At 34.1% G+C, this 16,773-nt stretch overlaps 2 protein-coding genes across 4 annotated transcripts; one reads left to right on the top strand and one right to left on the bottom strand.

Moving 5' to 3' along the window:
* The first annotated feature begins 622 nt into the window (after window positions 1-622).
* LOC125217091 (pentatricopeptide repeat-containing protein At2g06000-like) lies at window positions 623-3,818 on the top strand. Of its 3 annotated transcripts, none has more exons than XM_048118916.1 (2): window positions 623-2,608; window positions 3,472-3,818. In XM_048118916.1, the coding sequence occupies exon 1, from the start codon at window positions 864-866 to the stop codon at window positions 2,514-2,516; it is 1,653 nt and encodes a 550-aa protein (XP_047974873.1). In that variant the 5' UTR covers window positions 623-863; the 3' UTR covers window positions 2,517-2,608; window positions 3,472-3,818. The 3 variants fall into 3 exon arrangements, with proteins under 3 accessions (XP_047974873.1, XP_047974872.1, XP_047974874.1); XM_048118915.1 differs by having other exon boundaries at window positions 3,469-3,818; XM_048118917.1 differs by lacking the exon at window positions 3,472-3,818 and adding an exon at window positions 3,368-3,458.
* A 10,136-nt stretch (window positions 3,819-13,954) lies between these two features.
* Window positions 13,955-16,669, bottom strand: LOC125213095 (COP9 signalosome complex subunit 8-like). The gene is made up of 6 exons (XM_048113455.1): window positions 16,537-16,669; window positions 15,595-15,755; window positions 15,421-15,500; window positions 15,094-15,275; window positions 14,377-14,484; window positions 13,955-14,280 (listed from the first exon to the last, which is right to left on the bottom strand). Exons 2-6 carry the CDS (start codon window positions 15,676-15,678, stop codon window positions 14,141-14,143), a joined length of 594 nt encoding a protein of 197 aa, XP_047969412.1. The 5' UTR covers window positions 15,679-15,755; window positions 16,537-16,669; the 3' UTR covers window positions 13,955-14,140.
* Between the last annotated feature and the right edge of the window lie 104 nt (window positions 16,670-16,773).

The raw sequence follows: 16,773 nt of genomic DNA, 5'->3' as shown, positions 1-16,773 counted from the left end.
AAAAATCAATATTCATAAGCAAATACACACATGAGGTGATTCGAATTGTCCATGCATAAAAAGGAAATTGTTTTACTTATTAAACTACATTTGGACGTCATTTTTTTTTATCAATATGAAAAATTCACTTTTACAACTGCAATTACATTTACAAATTAAGTACTACTCCATGTCCACAAATAAGAGTCTCATTTTTCCATTTTGGTCCATCCACGAATAAGAGTCTCGATTCATAATTACCATAAATGATAAAGAGACTCCACATTCCACAACTCATTCTTCTCACATATCATTTAAAATTAATATAAATAATTGAGACTCATATTCCACTAACTTTCTTTCCACCCACTTTTTTCAACATTTATTAAAACACATGTCAGACCAGAGATGAATGAGACTATTATCCGTGAACGGAGGGAGTATGAATTAGAGAGGATGGGTGATGGATAAGGAAAATAATAATTCTAAATCTGAAAGCATGCCAATTATAAAAATGAAATTAACATTGAGTAATAAAATTAGCAATTTCATAAATTTTCAGAGCGATAATAATTTTAATTTCGAAGATTATAACAATGGAGAAAACGGTTTGAGCGGAGCTCTTTTTCAGGGCTATTTTCGACCGAACAAGAGAATATTTCCTCCTTTAGATATATGCCCTTTCATCTCTCCGCCGCGCCTCCGCCGCCGTCAACTAACCCTAGTTTCTCCGCCACCATTTTCAGATCCACACGCTCTCGAAACTCAACACTTCCATTTCTGTATTCCCTCCGATTCCAAACTCCACATCCAGACAATTTTTTGTCCAATGCGAGAACTCACCGATTGAAATTAGATACATTTCGATTACACAATCAATAACCATGGAGTTTTGGCATCAGCGGGCAATGATCTCGAAGGCTCTATCGACGGCGTTATTCCACGGCCAGGCGCGGACGGAATCCCCCAATTCTTCCCCTACTTCGACTCAGTGGTTCGTAAAAGTCGTCTTCACACTCTGCTCTCGTCACCCCCAATCGCTTGCTATTCTCAACTCTGATTATTTTCGAAATAATTTGGATCCTATGGTTGCTTATGGTGTAATTTATTTATTGAGCAATAGATCGGATGAGCCTAGATTAGCCTGTAATTTCTTCAGCTACTCACGGCTGAATTTGAATGTTACTCACACCGAATCAACTTTCGAGTTGCTGATTAGGTCACTGTGTCGAGCAAACCTCATTGATTTTGCTAAAACAGTCTATGATTACATGAGAGCTGACCGGATTATCCCGGACAAATCTCTGTTAGATTATCTAGTTTCATCGTTTTCGAATGCGGGGAAGTTTGGGATTGCGGAAGACATTTTAATTGCGAGAGGTGAGCTGTGTAAGCAGAAAGATGAAACAGTTAGTCCCTTTGTGTATAACAAATTTTTGAGCTCATTAATCAGTAGAAATCAGGTGGACAAGGCAGTTCTATTTTTGAGAAGTCATATATTGAAGTCGAAATGCTTCCGCCCCGACAATTTTACGTTTAACATAGTGATGCGGGGTATGTGTGTGGCGGGTAAGGTTGAGAAGGCTTTTGAGCTTTTCAATGTCATGAGCAGTTTCGGTTGCTATCCTGATCTTGTTACGTATAATACCCTTATTAACGGGCTGTGTAGAGTTGGCAGTGCGGATAGAGCACAGGAATTGCTGAGAGAAATGCAATCACTGTGTGAGTTCTCTCCAGATGTTGTGAGTTACACCTCGGTCATTTCTGGATATTGCAAATTAGGTAGGATGGAAGATGCTGCTGCCCTTTTTCATGAGATGATTGGTTGTGGGATTAGACCGAACTTGTTTAGTTTTAATGTTGTTATTGATGGTTTTGGGAAAAAGGGTGAGATAGCTTCAGCTTTGAAGATTTATGAGCAGATGGTCAGGAGTGATGTCCGTCCTGATGTCGTGACACTCACCTCTCTCATCGAAGGCAACTCTCGGGTCGGAGACATGGACCAATGCATGAAGCTTTGGGATGAAATGAATAAGAGGAATGTGTCTCCTAATGCGTATACTTACTCCATCGTTATTAGTGGCCTGTGCAAGTGGAATAGATTGAATGAAGCTTGTAGCTTGTTAAGGGAGCTGAATGGGAGGAAAGAAATTATCCCCCAACCGTTTATTTACAACCCCGTGATCGATGTGCTTTGTAAAGCTGGAAAAATAGACGAGGCAAATGCAATTGTTTCAGATATGGAGGCAAAGGGGTGCTCCCATGATAAGATGACTTATACCATTCTGATTCTGGGGCATTGTATGAAAGGGAGAATGTTTGAAGCTATAAAAATTTATAACAAGATGTTGTCAACGGGTTGTGCACCAGATAGCATTGCTACAAGTTCTTTGGTGACTTGCCTTAGAAAAGCTGGGATGGGACGTGAAGCCAATGAGATAGAAAAAAATGCATTAAATAGTGTGCAGACATGTTCATTGTCATCTGAGAGAACTACAGAGTCTAGGATCAACTTAAAAATTCCCCTGGCTGTTTAATCGAAAGTCATCTTGGCTGATACTTTGTCTTGGCATAGCACTCACATCAGGAACCTCCACAAATCTCTTTCTCTGCCGATGGACCAGAAAAGGTATAAAGATTTTACCGGTTTCTTTATATATTTATGTGTCTCTAGCTATGTGCATCACTCACATCACAGAGCGATTAAGCATGGTCTGTTTTTAATGTTTTATTCTGGTCACTGGTGCTTTTAGCATTTTTTTGGGACTAAGATAATTTTACAACAATGGTAAATGTGGCCTGAATACAATGTGAGCATTCGAAGAAGAACGGGAACTATACCTGAGTGACTCTAATTAGGGGAAAGTGGCCCATGTACTTAGGGCGTATGATGTCAAAGTTTAATGTTATATGCTTTGAATCAGTTATGCAATAACAAGATTAGGATAAATAACTCCTAGTAATTAATGTAAAACTATATAGTCTTATAACATTTCATTCATAAGGCTTTTTATTCCATTACTGATAGGGTTTCAGTTGGAGTATGATTTCTAGTTTTCTACACCTGTGAATCATGAGCATGAGCACAAAGCATGGTCTGAATTGCCTGGCTTAAATATACATGTATGTGTGTGTAGGTCTCGGTTAAAAACAATCTCTTATTTGTTAGAACTTGAGATGCTTGCCCTGCACCTGTAAGTGAGGGTAAGAATGTTTGCACTGCACGTATAAGTCACTTGCACTGTATCTATAACCATAAGTCATTTGCACCGAGCTTATATGGTGAATTCACCATATTTGCTGAGTGTTGTGTTGTAGATTCATAAAACGTTGTCACATTCTCAAACAAAGAGAACAGCAATATTTGAATCCAAATCATATACCACAGGGATCATGCTACACCTCAGACGGACTCTGCACAATCATGTGGCATATTCTTATTTCCTACTAACGCTACCAAATAGTGATTTTTCTTGCAATTGTTGCCAGAAGTTTGTTGAGGTGCAATGAAGAAAGAGTCTCATATATCAGACTGGCTAGGTTTGGTGTACTAGATCCCGGAGAAATTGCTCCAGGTGAATTGGGGAGAATTCGAGGAGGCGAAGCAAATGATGCCATCGAGCCGTACCAAGAGCAGCAGTTAAGATCATCTCCCAATAACTACAACAAGGCTACGACCCTCACCGACCATCTCCTGCGTAGAAATATTGAGGCTTTTGGAAATTCCAAGGCCGTGTAAATGTCTATTTTTTGAGATCATTTTTGACATGCCATTTTCATTGCTCACTCACGGTTCTTTCAATGTGCCAAGGAAAAATCACTAAAATTTCTCAGCCACAGTTCATTGATCAACTGTAGTAAATCCCTAATTTCTCACCCACATAGATTTAAAATATAAAAAAAAAAAGTTGATGGCATCAAAAAATTGAAGATGGAATGTATTAAAATGAAATGCTAATGAAATACTAATCTGTATGATTTACGCAAAGTTGTACCAACATGAAACTAGTTCAGGTTTATACATCTCACTCTCTTTCAACGTTTTGTTCATTTGTTATGCCACTCCATTTTGTCAATGAGTTCCTCTCTTGAGTTTCTCTATATGAATCTCATTCTCATCATACAACTCTTAGAACTCAGAGTTCTCTCTTTTTTTTATTATTGCATTATAAACACTTTGACTTAAAAGCTCTTTTAATTTCTACAAGGTTTTCGACTTCGTGAAAACATCTAATGCATCGTATTTATTCTTCAGTAAATAAATCCATAACTTTCAAACGGAATCCCCAATGAAAATCATGTAGTAGTACGAAATATTTTCGCATCAAGTTTTTCACATTAACTAAACATATAGACATATAGTCATACGTATCCGTAGAGAAAAACTGGTGCTTATATCTTTTTTGGTATTCACTATTCGAAATAAGAATGGACGGAGTAATTACTAAAATTAATCAGACATTTGCCAAACACACCGCAAAATAAATGAAATAGTATATTTATTTGGCCAACGGGTGAACGGGTCCCACAATTTATCTTATTAATCAAAATTATTTATTTTCTATAATATTTTAAGTCGGCGAAGAACGATATTAAGCCTTAACTCATACGCTGATTATATGAAATAAATTCCAATAAATAATGTCACAAATACTTTACGCTACGCTATATTACCTTATTGCCCCTCGTAGTACTATATTGATTAATTCTCCAAATACATGTATTCTCTTGATCTCTTCACATATTATACTTACTACGAGTATATCTTATTCCTTTCATTAGATATTGTAATTTAATGTTTCCCACAAATGTCATGTGGTATTTAATTAATTACTATAATTTATAATTATTTTAATGTGAGGAAATTATGATTATTCATTAAAGCTAAGGTAGTTATTAGAGAAAATCTACAAGTAATATTGATTTTGTAGTGTATGACAAAAATCCGAATATTGTGTGTGACATTGTCATATATAGACTAAATTATATCGATGATATATCGCTATACTAACATAGAAATCATGATAATAGGATGGATATATTGATATTTATTACTTTTTGAAAATATATAAATGGAGTACAAAATATCATCAAAGTTATTTTGAATATATGCAATTATGATATCAATAGATTTCTCATATAATTACCTTTTCTTTCATTTTTTTAATTAAAAATCAATTTAAATAGAGAGAGTTTATGCGAAATTTAATATTTTGTGGTATTTTCAGAATAGATAAAGTGATTATCTTAATAGCATTCACTCAAAACAATATATTTGTAACTACAACTGAAATCTAGAAGAACATATCTATAGACTATAATCCCCATTAATTCTATGTTCTTATCATAAAGGAGATCACAACCCTATCTCCATATCCCATTATCCTTAAACTTGCCCATCAAATTCTTCTTTTAGAAGGGCTATTATAACTATCTTTTCCAGAAAAATAGTGCTACTAGTATTACTATATGTGAGTAAATTATTAAAGTAAAAGAAGAAATAAAAAAAGTATATAAAATTTGAGAAAAATAGATTATGAAAAAAAATAATAAAGAGAAATAAGATTAATTTAAAGGGTAAAAATAAAAGTGCAAAAAAGGAAAAAAGTTATCCAAATAAGAATTCCATAGAAGGGCAATTTGGTCCTTTCAAAAACCATGAGCAAGAAGGAATGACTTTCGGTTTCGTGTCCCATTGGTCAGTAATTTGTGTATATTTGAGAGCATCCCATTGCCCATCCCACTTATATATTTCTCCTCTCTTTCTCTCTCTCATCCTTTCTCTCTCTACATATATACCCGTTAAACAAAAATCCAAAGAAGCAGAAGCCAGATGGAAGAATCGAGCCTCACACAGCTAGAGATGGACGCAGTGCTGCAGCTGATCCAACTCAGCAGCGGCGATTCCGAATCCGCCGCCGATTTCCACCTCCTCTGGCTGGATTTCCCCAAGGAAATCAAGCAGCGATCAGCGGAGGAGGAAATTGGAGAGGAAAGCGTGGGGGAGACGACGGCGACGGCGACGACGACTGATTCTTCGTCGAGCGTGATCAATCCGGAGAAGCTTCTAGAAGAGGCGTTGCCGCGGAGGAGAAAGCGCGTTTTGCCCCTCGCCGATATCTACCGGAAGACCGCTCTCAAAAGGTGCACAAATTGAGGGGTTTTCGTTTCCGATCTCTTTGTGAATTGTGAATATTTGGCCTTGCCTTTACTCGGTCTAGAGAGAGACTGTTTTAGCCATACGTGTATGTATGTGTATATAATGACTTCCGGTTTCACGTGATATGCATAATCATCTTTGACTTGTTGATTTTATGTGAAATTATTCGGTTTAGTTGTGTTTTTAGCTCGATTATTTCATGTTTTGGTCATTTATTTTCGCATCGATTAGAGGTTTAATCACTGCTAAACTAACATGCAGCAGGAGCAGATATCAGTTTAGTTTGTATATACATAGACATACATATATATGTGTATATGTGAGAGAACATAGCTTCAGTGTGATCGCTCGATTTACAGTGCTTGTGATTTGGTTTAGAGGAATAATATTTTTATTTAGCATATTTCAAATAACATTTAATTGATCGTTTTTCACTTTCACATTTAATTTGTTTGTAAGCGTTAATGTTTGTAAATGTGGGAAAAGCAGCTTCTTGATTTTCGAAGAAATTGTACAGGAGGTGAACTTCTGTTTTCCTCTTTACAGTCTTGAATTTTTTTACTATTTTTTTTATGTAAATAAAGTTAAAGTGCCTAAATTAGAAATATAGAAGGCCGAGTCAAGGGTTTTTACTGGAATTATTGATGGACTTATTTAGAAAATTTCACAACACGCAGCTGTGAATTATTTTTAAAATGTGATTATATATTAAGCTAATTTGATTAAGATAAATTAATTGATGTGTTAATCGTAATTCTAATAAAAACATTTAATAATTGTGAGATGTCAAATGTGAAACCGGAAATGATAATTTGTAATGGACGCAATTGAGTCATGAAATAAGGGACCAAACGAAAACTATTCATAAAAAAGTATTGATATTAAAATGAAAATAAGCGTTAATGTATATGAAAAAGCAAAGTTATGATAATAACACTCTACTATTATATGATTGTGCCACTTTTAATATTTTTCTAAGTTCTTGATCAAATTGATGAGACATAAAAACATCAAATTATATTCTTAACGTGGGTTGTTTTTTCACTTGTTAAAATGCATTATATATGATGGGCTATATATTTCATTTATTTAGTTATATTGAGATTTGATTAAATGATGATGATATAGAAATATTGAATATATGAGTAAATTATATGTGATCAATGTTGAGATTTATAAAACCCTATTCCTCTCATATGAGTAATTAGCAGCAATCATGATATTGCAATCTAAATAAGATTTTAGAAACATCTATATTTTTTTACAAAAGTGGGGCAAGCAACACTTTCTTTATGACTATACGATTTAATTTAGGAAATTTGCAACATTGTACAATATCTGATTTTAGTAATTGTAATTACATTTTTTTATTTATTATCGCTGGCTGACATAAGTTATGTTCCAAATAAAAACTATAGTATAATCTTGTAAAAAGCCATATAGATAAGAATTTCTTTATTGCTTCAAATTAATTAGCAAATTAGTCGCCAAACACGCTCTCCTTATAGTTAAAATAAAATAGCTCCCCTTATAGTTAAAATAAAATAATTCATTTCATCAAGTGCACCTATAAAACAAATTAATTCAGTGGAATGAAATATAAATATAGGAGTAAGTATTTTTATTACCTTTAAATGACAATATTCTCCCTTGAAAATCTTCGTACACGGCTAAAAGAGAGAACGAATATTAAAAGGTACACACAAGGTTTTAATGGAGAATTAAATAATTGAGGCGTTTCATTTATGATCATTTACTAGAAACTTCCATTTATAATTTATATCTTATAGGTGATTTTGTTTTGGATAAACTATATTTTAAGCATGAGAAGATTTTGGATCGAGTAATCGAATATATCCAACCTTACATTTTGTCTATGATTGAATATCTTACTAGATTTAGTATTTGTTGTGAAATTCCACTAGTCAAATCCCATAATATGTTGTATCAAATTCCATTAAAGTGTGATTAATGGAGGGTCCCTTTCCATTACATTTTAATTTTTGGTTTTGTACTTGCATCGATGGAATAACATATCAAACCAAATTCTATTATAGAATATATTGGTGATTAAGATTTAATTTAGGCAAGGTTTGACAATTCATTGTGGGACTATTTAGTTTAGTTTTTTCCAAACTCCACCTTCTTTGTCTTAAAAACGATTTTTGAATAAACTTATAGCACATTTGAATTGAACATTGATTAACACATGATGAGTTGGATTTAGCCTACAAAAATATTGTGTGAAAACCTCATGGGATATATAGATTAGGTATGGGTTGAAACACGCATCTTAGTTGTGAGACTATGCCAAGGGAGTATTCGAGTAGATAACTATCGTGTATTCTACAAGTGTTACGTCGACATGCAATACATGGAAGACCGTGAAAATTAGTGACATTTGCAAGAAATAGAACTTGTAGGGTCAGAATTTCACTTCTCATATTGTTTTGTAGCTCTAACTTAACGTAAATGTGACCATTATAGATTCTTGACATTCAATTGATAATTTGATCTCATATTATTCAACAATTCTAACTTAACAGTAATATGACCACCATAGATTCTTTAAAAAAATAAAATTCAATCAAAATACATCACAAAAAGGGTTGGGTGGGAGACATAGCTACCATAGGATCGTGACTACCAAGAATTGTCGGACTGATTAATGGAGTTTTACGATGTCACTCATGGTTGACGGTGATGTCATTCAACTCTGGTGACCCCGACCCCACCTCTATCTCTTACCGCATGAAATCGTATCCCGACCCCACTTCTATCTCTTACCGCATGAAATCGTATGTATATTGCCCAATGAATCCTTACATGACCTAATTAATTTATACTGTATTTATTAATAATTAAGTTTATATGTGGTTGGTTCAAATTTTAATATTGTACTTTTATTTATTGTTTTTTTATGGTCCCCTTCGACTAATTTCCTGAAAACGTAAAGTTTTAATTTGTGTATCGCATGACAACAGTCCAATATATGCAACTTCGTCATTGTCGCATGTGCCATATATTTGTGTGTGAAAACTACAGATGTTTCATCCATATAGTTAATGCATGTATATATTTGTGTGTGAAAATTACAAATATTTCATACATATAGTCAATGCAATTAATTGGAAACCGGATAGATCAAGATTGGACAATTAATCCTTAGTTACCAGCACATTTATTTGTCTGGTGACTCTTGATTAATTATTTTGTACTCAAATGTGCATCAAATCATCTAAGTAAATCCGACTTTGTAATTTCATAAAATCGTACTCCATCATATCCCCATTAAATGTCCAATATTTGACCAGTATGTATTTTAAGAAATTGTTTAACTTTGTTAAGAAAAATGAATAGAAAAATTTAGTGAAATAACCCAATTTTTATATACTACTCCCGCCGTTCCCAAAGAATATGCACTTTGGGTTTGGTACGAGTCAAAATTAGTAAAGTAAGAGAGAGCAAAACGAATTAGAGTATTGTTAGTGGAGAATGGCTCACACCTCATTAGAGAGACAAAAAATTCTAAAATTAGAAAGTGCACATTCTTGTGAGACGGAAGAGTACTAATTAGTTTTAATAATCGTTAAGTAAAATGAATTAGTGTGATATGAGGTTTAGAGGAGTGATCAAGGTCTAACTAATTTTAAGTATATAACTAGAGACTAAATCTCAGCCACATATCTTATTACTCCAAATTAATCCTATGGCTTAAATAATCTTTCAGATTTTTCTCAAAATAAAAGCCCAAGGGCATTTTCGGAACTCATAAGATTAACGTGAATTGTGTGTAGCGATTTGTACAATCTGAACCAAATTCAGCTTATGATTTCTTCCATAGATTCAAAATTGTTCATCTTCCGTCCAGATTTCTTATTTGATCTTCCTAATCAAATCGTATGTGTTTGTTCTTATAGCATGATTAGTGTGTGTATGATGCGAAAAAAGATGTCAGAGTGAGGTATATATGCTTTAAATGGAAGTGTACGCGTTTTGTGAATTGCACAGCATGATTAGCTCTAAAACTACTTATATTACGTTGGAGTGAAGTATTTATCATTTATAGTGATGTAAATATTTCATAGAGTGAAGTATAACTTTGGTTTTTTATACACTAGTGATTTAATGTTTACACTGATGTGTATATTTCATATAGTGAAGTATATATAACAAACAATGAAGTATAACATTGCCTTTTTATACAAACAGTGATTTATTGTGAATATTTCATAAAGTGAAGTATATTGAGTATATAGTGAAGTATATTGAACATATAGTGAAGTATATTGAGTATATAGTGAACTAGTATATGCTTATAATGAAATATATTTTGCATGCTTTATAGTGAAGTTTATATTACTTATAGTTAATTAAAGTTGCTTTATAGTGTACTTATATGAAGGTTTTAATATGTAGCTACTGTATGATATTTGCTCCTTTTACGGGTAAGGATAATCATGGTCACCATTTGACATTTGTTGTTGCCCTTCTGTCCCAGGTAAGAAGCATCTTCTTGCAGAAGGTGTTGTCCTGTCTTCCACACAAAAGAGAGCATTGATTGGGGAATTGCAAAAAGGGGAATGAGAAGGCAAAACATAGGCAGTGAGGATTTGGACATAAATAATTCACTTTGTAGAGCACTTATGACTCATTTTTAGTACACTTTTGAGTGATTTTTATTTCAATTACATGTTTTGGTTCATTTATTGTGAACATATACTTGCAGTGAAGTTGAAATACTATATAGTGTAGTAACTGTTGTGTACAGTGATGTAAAACTGCTTTATAGTGAAGCAAATATGCTATGCAGTGAAGTAAATTAATAGTCAACATAATATTGAATTTAATTGAAACGGATAAGCTTTATATTGTACTAAATGACACATATTATGAACTAGTTTCATACAAATGGTCATGAACGCTTGAAGTTTACAATCATTTTTCCACATTTATCTCCATGTTGTTGCTACATTCTTGATAATGCTTTGATGTTGTCGCCAAGTTATTCAATGACTCATGGTTTGTTTCCGACAATATTAATGAGCTGCAATACTTTGTTCTTAGCCTTTGGAGTATTCACTTGCTGCTTCTTTTAGGCAATACATTTTCAATCGTGTTCCCGCTCGCCATAGTAACAGTCATCATATACTTCACTCTAAGGTGCAATGCAGCTTCTTGAATCTATATATGGTGCAGTGTTACTGAAATCAATAGAAGAAAGATAACATTAGCAATGATTACTAAAATTTTCACCTTTGTTAAGAATACATTTGTATATAGAAGCACCATAGTATTTCATATACAAGTATTATTATACTAACAATCAGCTATACATACAATCATCATAACATAACAAGAATTCGAAGCCTTCATATTAGTAGCATTGTTATTTGTTTACTATTAATTCATGCATAGATCACAAACACTTCACTCTAACACTTGGAATACTTCACTCTAACCATGTTTTACTTCTTGAATTGGAAAAACAAAGCACTACAAGCATAGATCACAAACACACTTCACTCTAACAACTGGAATACTTCGCTCCTAACCATGTTTTACTTCTTGAAATGGAAAAACAAAAGCACTACAAGCATAGATCTGATACACTTCACTCTAACTTGCTTGGAATACTTCACTCTAAACCATGTTTTACTTCATGAAATGGAAAAACAAAGCACTACAAGCATAGATGATAGACACTTCACTCTAACACTGAAATACTTCACTCTAACCATTTTTTACTTCAACTGAAATGGAAAAACAAAGCACTACGAAGCATAGATCAGACACTTCACAAATCTTTCTCATTTCGATTCATTGTTCGACTATGGATGGAGGCGACAGCGATTGCAGCGACAATGGATGGAAGCGATGGCGCGGTGGATGGAAGCGACGGCGACGATGGATGGAGGCGACGGGAAGAGCAGTGATGGCGGGAGATGAATTCTGCAAATGAGAAATTAATTCAATTGTTAACCCTAATTTTATTAGTGAAATGTCCATTATACCCCCGCCTTGTATAGTGAAGTAAATCTGTGATAGAGTGAACTGATTTCTCCTTCAAATTCGAAAATCTCATGTGTTAAAACTAGCCCTTGATTTTCTTGATCTTGTGGCTGTGATTTGTTCTCTAGTTATATACTTAAGGGGCACTTTCCCCATATCACTACTCATACTAAAAATGATAAAATAAAATGGTACATTTATTGAAACCATCCAAAAAAAAAAAAATGACATATTTAATGGGGCCAAGAGAGAGTAATTCTCAAAACCCTAATATTCAAATTACTTCTATTCCTCTGGGGCTATATAGGTAAAAAAAAATCTGTTGGGCCCACAGTAGTACTGTCTTAGCGTTGTGTTTAAGTCAGGAAGTTGAGACCTAGAAATCGAGAATTGTTATTCCAACTTGGTTGTTCTCAAATGACCATTATATCCCCCAAAAATATCCATGGTCAATAATAATTATTTTAAAAAAATGTACTCCGCAATGCAATAATGAAAAGAGTCAGCAAATTAAATGACTAATGAGTTATCATTTCAAAATGAATGAGCAGGAATAAAAATCAAATTGTAGTGCATAGATTTCTAGTATACAATTGTTATATTTGAACTATCTATATTCATAAAGAGATTAGTAGTGTATTACTCAATGGGCTCACTTGCATTTGAACAAGATCATGTATAAATTTCTGTCACAAATCATTATCACTTATAAAATTAACAAACTATAAATGTATAGATAGGCATCACCTAATAATAGTTTATCATTGGATCTTCTAATGTTTACATTATGAGGTGTTTCTGTATTTTTAGCTCACCATCGTCTGTTCGGCTTAAGAATTTTGTATAGATATATTAACCGCAAATGTGATTTATTTCTAAATTAATTTGCCCATGTAGCAATGAAGATTAAATCCAATAATAAAATGCAAAAAAAGAAAAGAGAAGAATGGTACTCGAATAGACGAATTCATCAAATTTTTGTGGTTGATGCAAAAAGAATAAGATTTTTTGTCTCCCTTCATAATCATCCCCCATTCTGGATAAGGTTTTGTACCATACAATTATTTCCATAACCAAACTGTTGAATTACACTAGGGAATATTTCATCTTGTACACATGTGTTTTCTTCGATATGAGGGGAAAAAAAGACTTTCAGTATTAATCCACAAATTCGGTCGAGCAGGATTAATCCGATTCTGCCAAAGGCAGACTTGGAACACCTGTGGTCAACCACAAAAAACATTGTAATTAAATTGGTAGCCTGGCTCCGTTTTATCATCTTGTTCATTTTTGTTTTGTTATAATTTAATTTTATGGGTTTGGCCTAAAAGTTAGCTACTTGATCAATCAAATGGTTGATTATAAGAAACGATGATCAAATCAATAAATAGTCTTTGTTCCCCACGTTTATAGTATGTGTTGGGTGAGTTTTTGGTTCCATATAAAATTCACGTTGATCACGTTCTTCATCTCGTTTGCACTTTTTAATTAGGCCCACTTTTTTAATTTTTGTATGGAACAAATTCTACTCATGATTCCTTATTGCCAAACAAGATTTTTTTTTTTTATTATTATTATAAAATCACTAATGAACTAGTGATATCTCTGTAGATATAAGTGTTATACATATAAAGTTGTATTATAGTTAAAATGCGCATTCTAGATTATTATTAGGACTAATTTGCGAAACCTTATCTAAAAATTGGCATACGTAGTTGATATTCGGTATACTAGACAAGATAATACTTACTACTACATCATTGCAACATTCTAATGACTTTTTCGATGCACGTTTCTTAAAACTTAAGTACAAAAAGTAGAACTCTTATTAATGGACGGAGAAAGTATATGTAAAAGCTAAAAGATCGGCCAGTCATAGATCAATGGAAGAGATTGTAAAATATCTCTGTCGATAAAAAGAAAGACATATGAACAGCTCAAGCTCCATCGATGCGAATAGCCAAATGAATATGCATCCGACTCGGTGCATCAGTGCTCGAGGTGAAAGACATACTCAGTTAGCCGCTGTAATTTACTATGATCCAGTTTCTGTTCATTCACAACGGTCTGCTTCTTCACTGTGAGCATCCGGGATGCAGGGTCCACAGTCCAGCCGTGTTGCACTACATCTGCAAAGAGAGAGCAATCACCCACTATTAACAAAAGAACCACTTTGTGAACAGCAAGTTAGACATGTGATTGCCTTAGCGAGGAAGGGAGCTTACAATTTTTTGCGTCGTCCTCATTCATTCCGAGGAAAAGAGCAGTATCTTGAATGCTTATTGTTGAATAAGCTGATTGTAGCAGTTCAAACATCCTTTTGGTGTACATTTCTGCAATAATTTCAACATAAGCATTGATAAAAAAGTATGTTCCGGTCGTCATAGTTGCTGCAGCATCAAAATCATACAAAAATGTGTTACGGGTTTCTAAAACCTCCCCTACACTAGTACAAGAATCAACAAAGACTAGACTCTTGATGCAAGATTGAAGTCTCTGTTTAAACACAAGGAAAAATCCCCTCGCATTGTGTGTTCTGTATATACAAATTCATCATTCACAAACAGGACAATGGTGATCTAACGAGGTATATTAATTCATTATACTGTTTGCTAGGTTGTAGTTATTTAAGACCAACAAATGGCTAATCATATTGGTGTTAGCAACCCATTTCCTTGAAGAGTTTGAGAGCCATACTCATTTTACCATTATCCAACAAACAAAAAAAAACACTAGAAAGCAATCAAGTTGACGATTATCCAATTCACATAAGTTTCTGATAAATCTATATTAGTGCTACTCAATGTACCATAGTGAGTAAATGGAATCACCAACAGGTCCAACACAATGCACTAAATTCTTCTCACTAAGACACGTAGCTGAGAACATGAATAGTAATGTAGTTAACTGATACGAACGGAAGTTAACGCACACAGACGAACCTGAGAAAGCTGTCATGATTCCCTGACACTGTGGACTCCAGATAAACTCACGAATAGCCTCATGAACACTGGCGTAATCCTTAATCCACAACCTCTGCCCAATTTTCCACGCGGCTGATACTTCTGGCTGGCTCTCTTTCACTGACAGTGGTATCTTCTTCCACAAGAACCTTGCGCTATTACTGTAATAGTTCAAATAGCACAATCGCAGCCACAATCGCCACCACCATACCACGCAACCAAATTAACATAATCAAACAGAAACAATATAGTTATAATAAATTCCTCCGCAAATTCTATAAAATTTAACCAGAGAACAAAAATTACATGTCATTGATGTAGATGTGGCCGATGAGATGAATGGCGTAAGGCCAGTCTTCCTGAAAAGAGACGCCCTCAGATGCAGCCTGTAATCGATAAAAAGAAGAAAAACAGTAGTGTGAGAAAGTTAAGGTTTGCAGCAGGGAATGCGAGGGTAGAATAGGCATGCTTGTACACTACCTGGAACATGAGACTGTCACATATGTCTGCGACCTTGTCATAGGACTTGAAAGCCAGTGCTTCATTCAGAGCGGAGAAATCCATTAATGGCGGCGGCACTGCAGCAGGTGGCGGTGAAGCTGTCTTACTCTCTTTCTCTCACTCAGGTGCAATGGTGATGCCTGTTGTTACATACATGTTTGTTTAAAGAAATTTAATTTGATAGTATGATGCTATGATATATACGATTTTCTTCCTAGAATTGACATTTTAAATTTCTTAGTAGAGTTTTAAGGAAACATTCATTGAATTGCAAGGAAATCACATCTCAATCAAAACGCAACCAGTTAGAATGCAGAGAACATTGTATGATGAAATTTCTAAATGAGAGTCAGGTTGTCATCCCTATATCAAAACAAGACTCTTATTTCAACTGCTAGAAGCTCAATGTACGCATACTCATCATGTATGCTTACTTCCTTAGTGCTTACTGTCACATACTCCACTCAAAAATCTCATTTTGCTACAACCCTAACAAATCAACTACTCTTCTAAATTTCAGATCAATTTAAGCAATTAAATCAGTTTCAAAGTTATAGGACTCTTCTGAATTTCCGGTCCCCATATATTCAACATAAAGCTTTATTCCCATTCACTTTAAACGTCAAAGAAATCAATATGGACAGATTCAAGCATACGAACAAAATCCCAACATAAACCCCATTGAACATTTCGGTCATCCCCAAATCTCACTCCAATGTTTGATCTTATTTCCTATTCATGCATAATTCATCTATTGGGAGTAATTCTTACTTCAATTTAGAAGAATTCCACAACTAATCAAGTATATTTTTAAAAGGGTAGGTTTCGACCCCTCCTTCCCCAGACTCTGAAACTTCATTCAATTCTCCTTAATACCAAGCATATGAGGTGAGTTTGCACAAAGAAGAACAGAGTTCTTACCTCTGATAGCAAAAATCGAAGGTTAGAAGGGCTTGATTCTCAAAATTGAATCTTCAAATAAAATTGGAGGAAGGAGTAGCAGATGGGGAAATCTTTTCTTTTATTTTTCTATTTTTCTATTTTTCGTATTTGGTAAAATAACAATTAGAATTGTTTAACATAAAAAAAAAAATAAAAAAAAATACTGGGCTTACAATCAAAGTGAGACCAATTTATATCTGGCCCATTAACAAACAG

The sequence above is a fragment of the Salvia hispanica genome, chromosome 3, assembly GCF_023119035.1.
Source record: "Salvia hispanica cultivar TCC Black 2014 chromosome 3, UniMelb_Shisp_WGS_1.0, whole genome shotgun sequence".
Taxonomy (NCBI): Eukaryota; Viridiplantae; Streptophyta; class Magnoliopsida; order Lamiales; family Lamiaceae; genus Salvia; species Salvia hispanica.
This window is presented reverse-complemented; position numbering and strand designations above follow the sequence as displayed.

What these genes read in the sequence shown, in the direction of transcription:
- LOC125217091 (XM_048118916.1), top strand. Translation starts at nt 864, where the DNA reads ATGGAGTTTTGGCATCAGCGGGCAATGATCTCGAAGGCTCTATCGACG.
- LOC125213095 (XM_048113455.1), bottom strand. Translation starts at nt 15,678, where the DNA reads ATGGATTTCTCCGCTCTGAATGAAGCACTGGCTTTCAAGTCCTATGAC. An exon ending in CACATCTACATCAATGACAT is followed by an intron (nt 15,276 to 15,420) that starts GTAATTTTTGTT and finishes GAACTATTACAG; the next exon opens with TAATAGCGCAAGGTTCTTGT. An exon ending in TGAGGACGACGCAAAAAATT is followed by an intron (nt 14,281 to 14,376) that starts GTAAGCTCCCTT and finishes CTCTCTTTGCAG; the next exon opens with ATGTAGTGCAACACGGCTGG.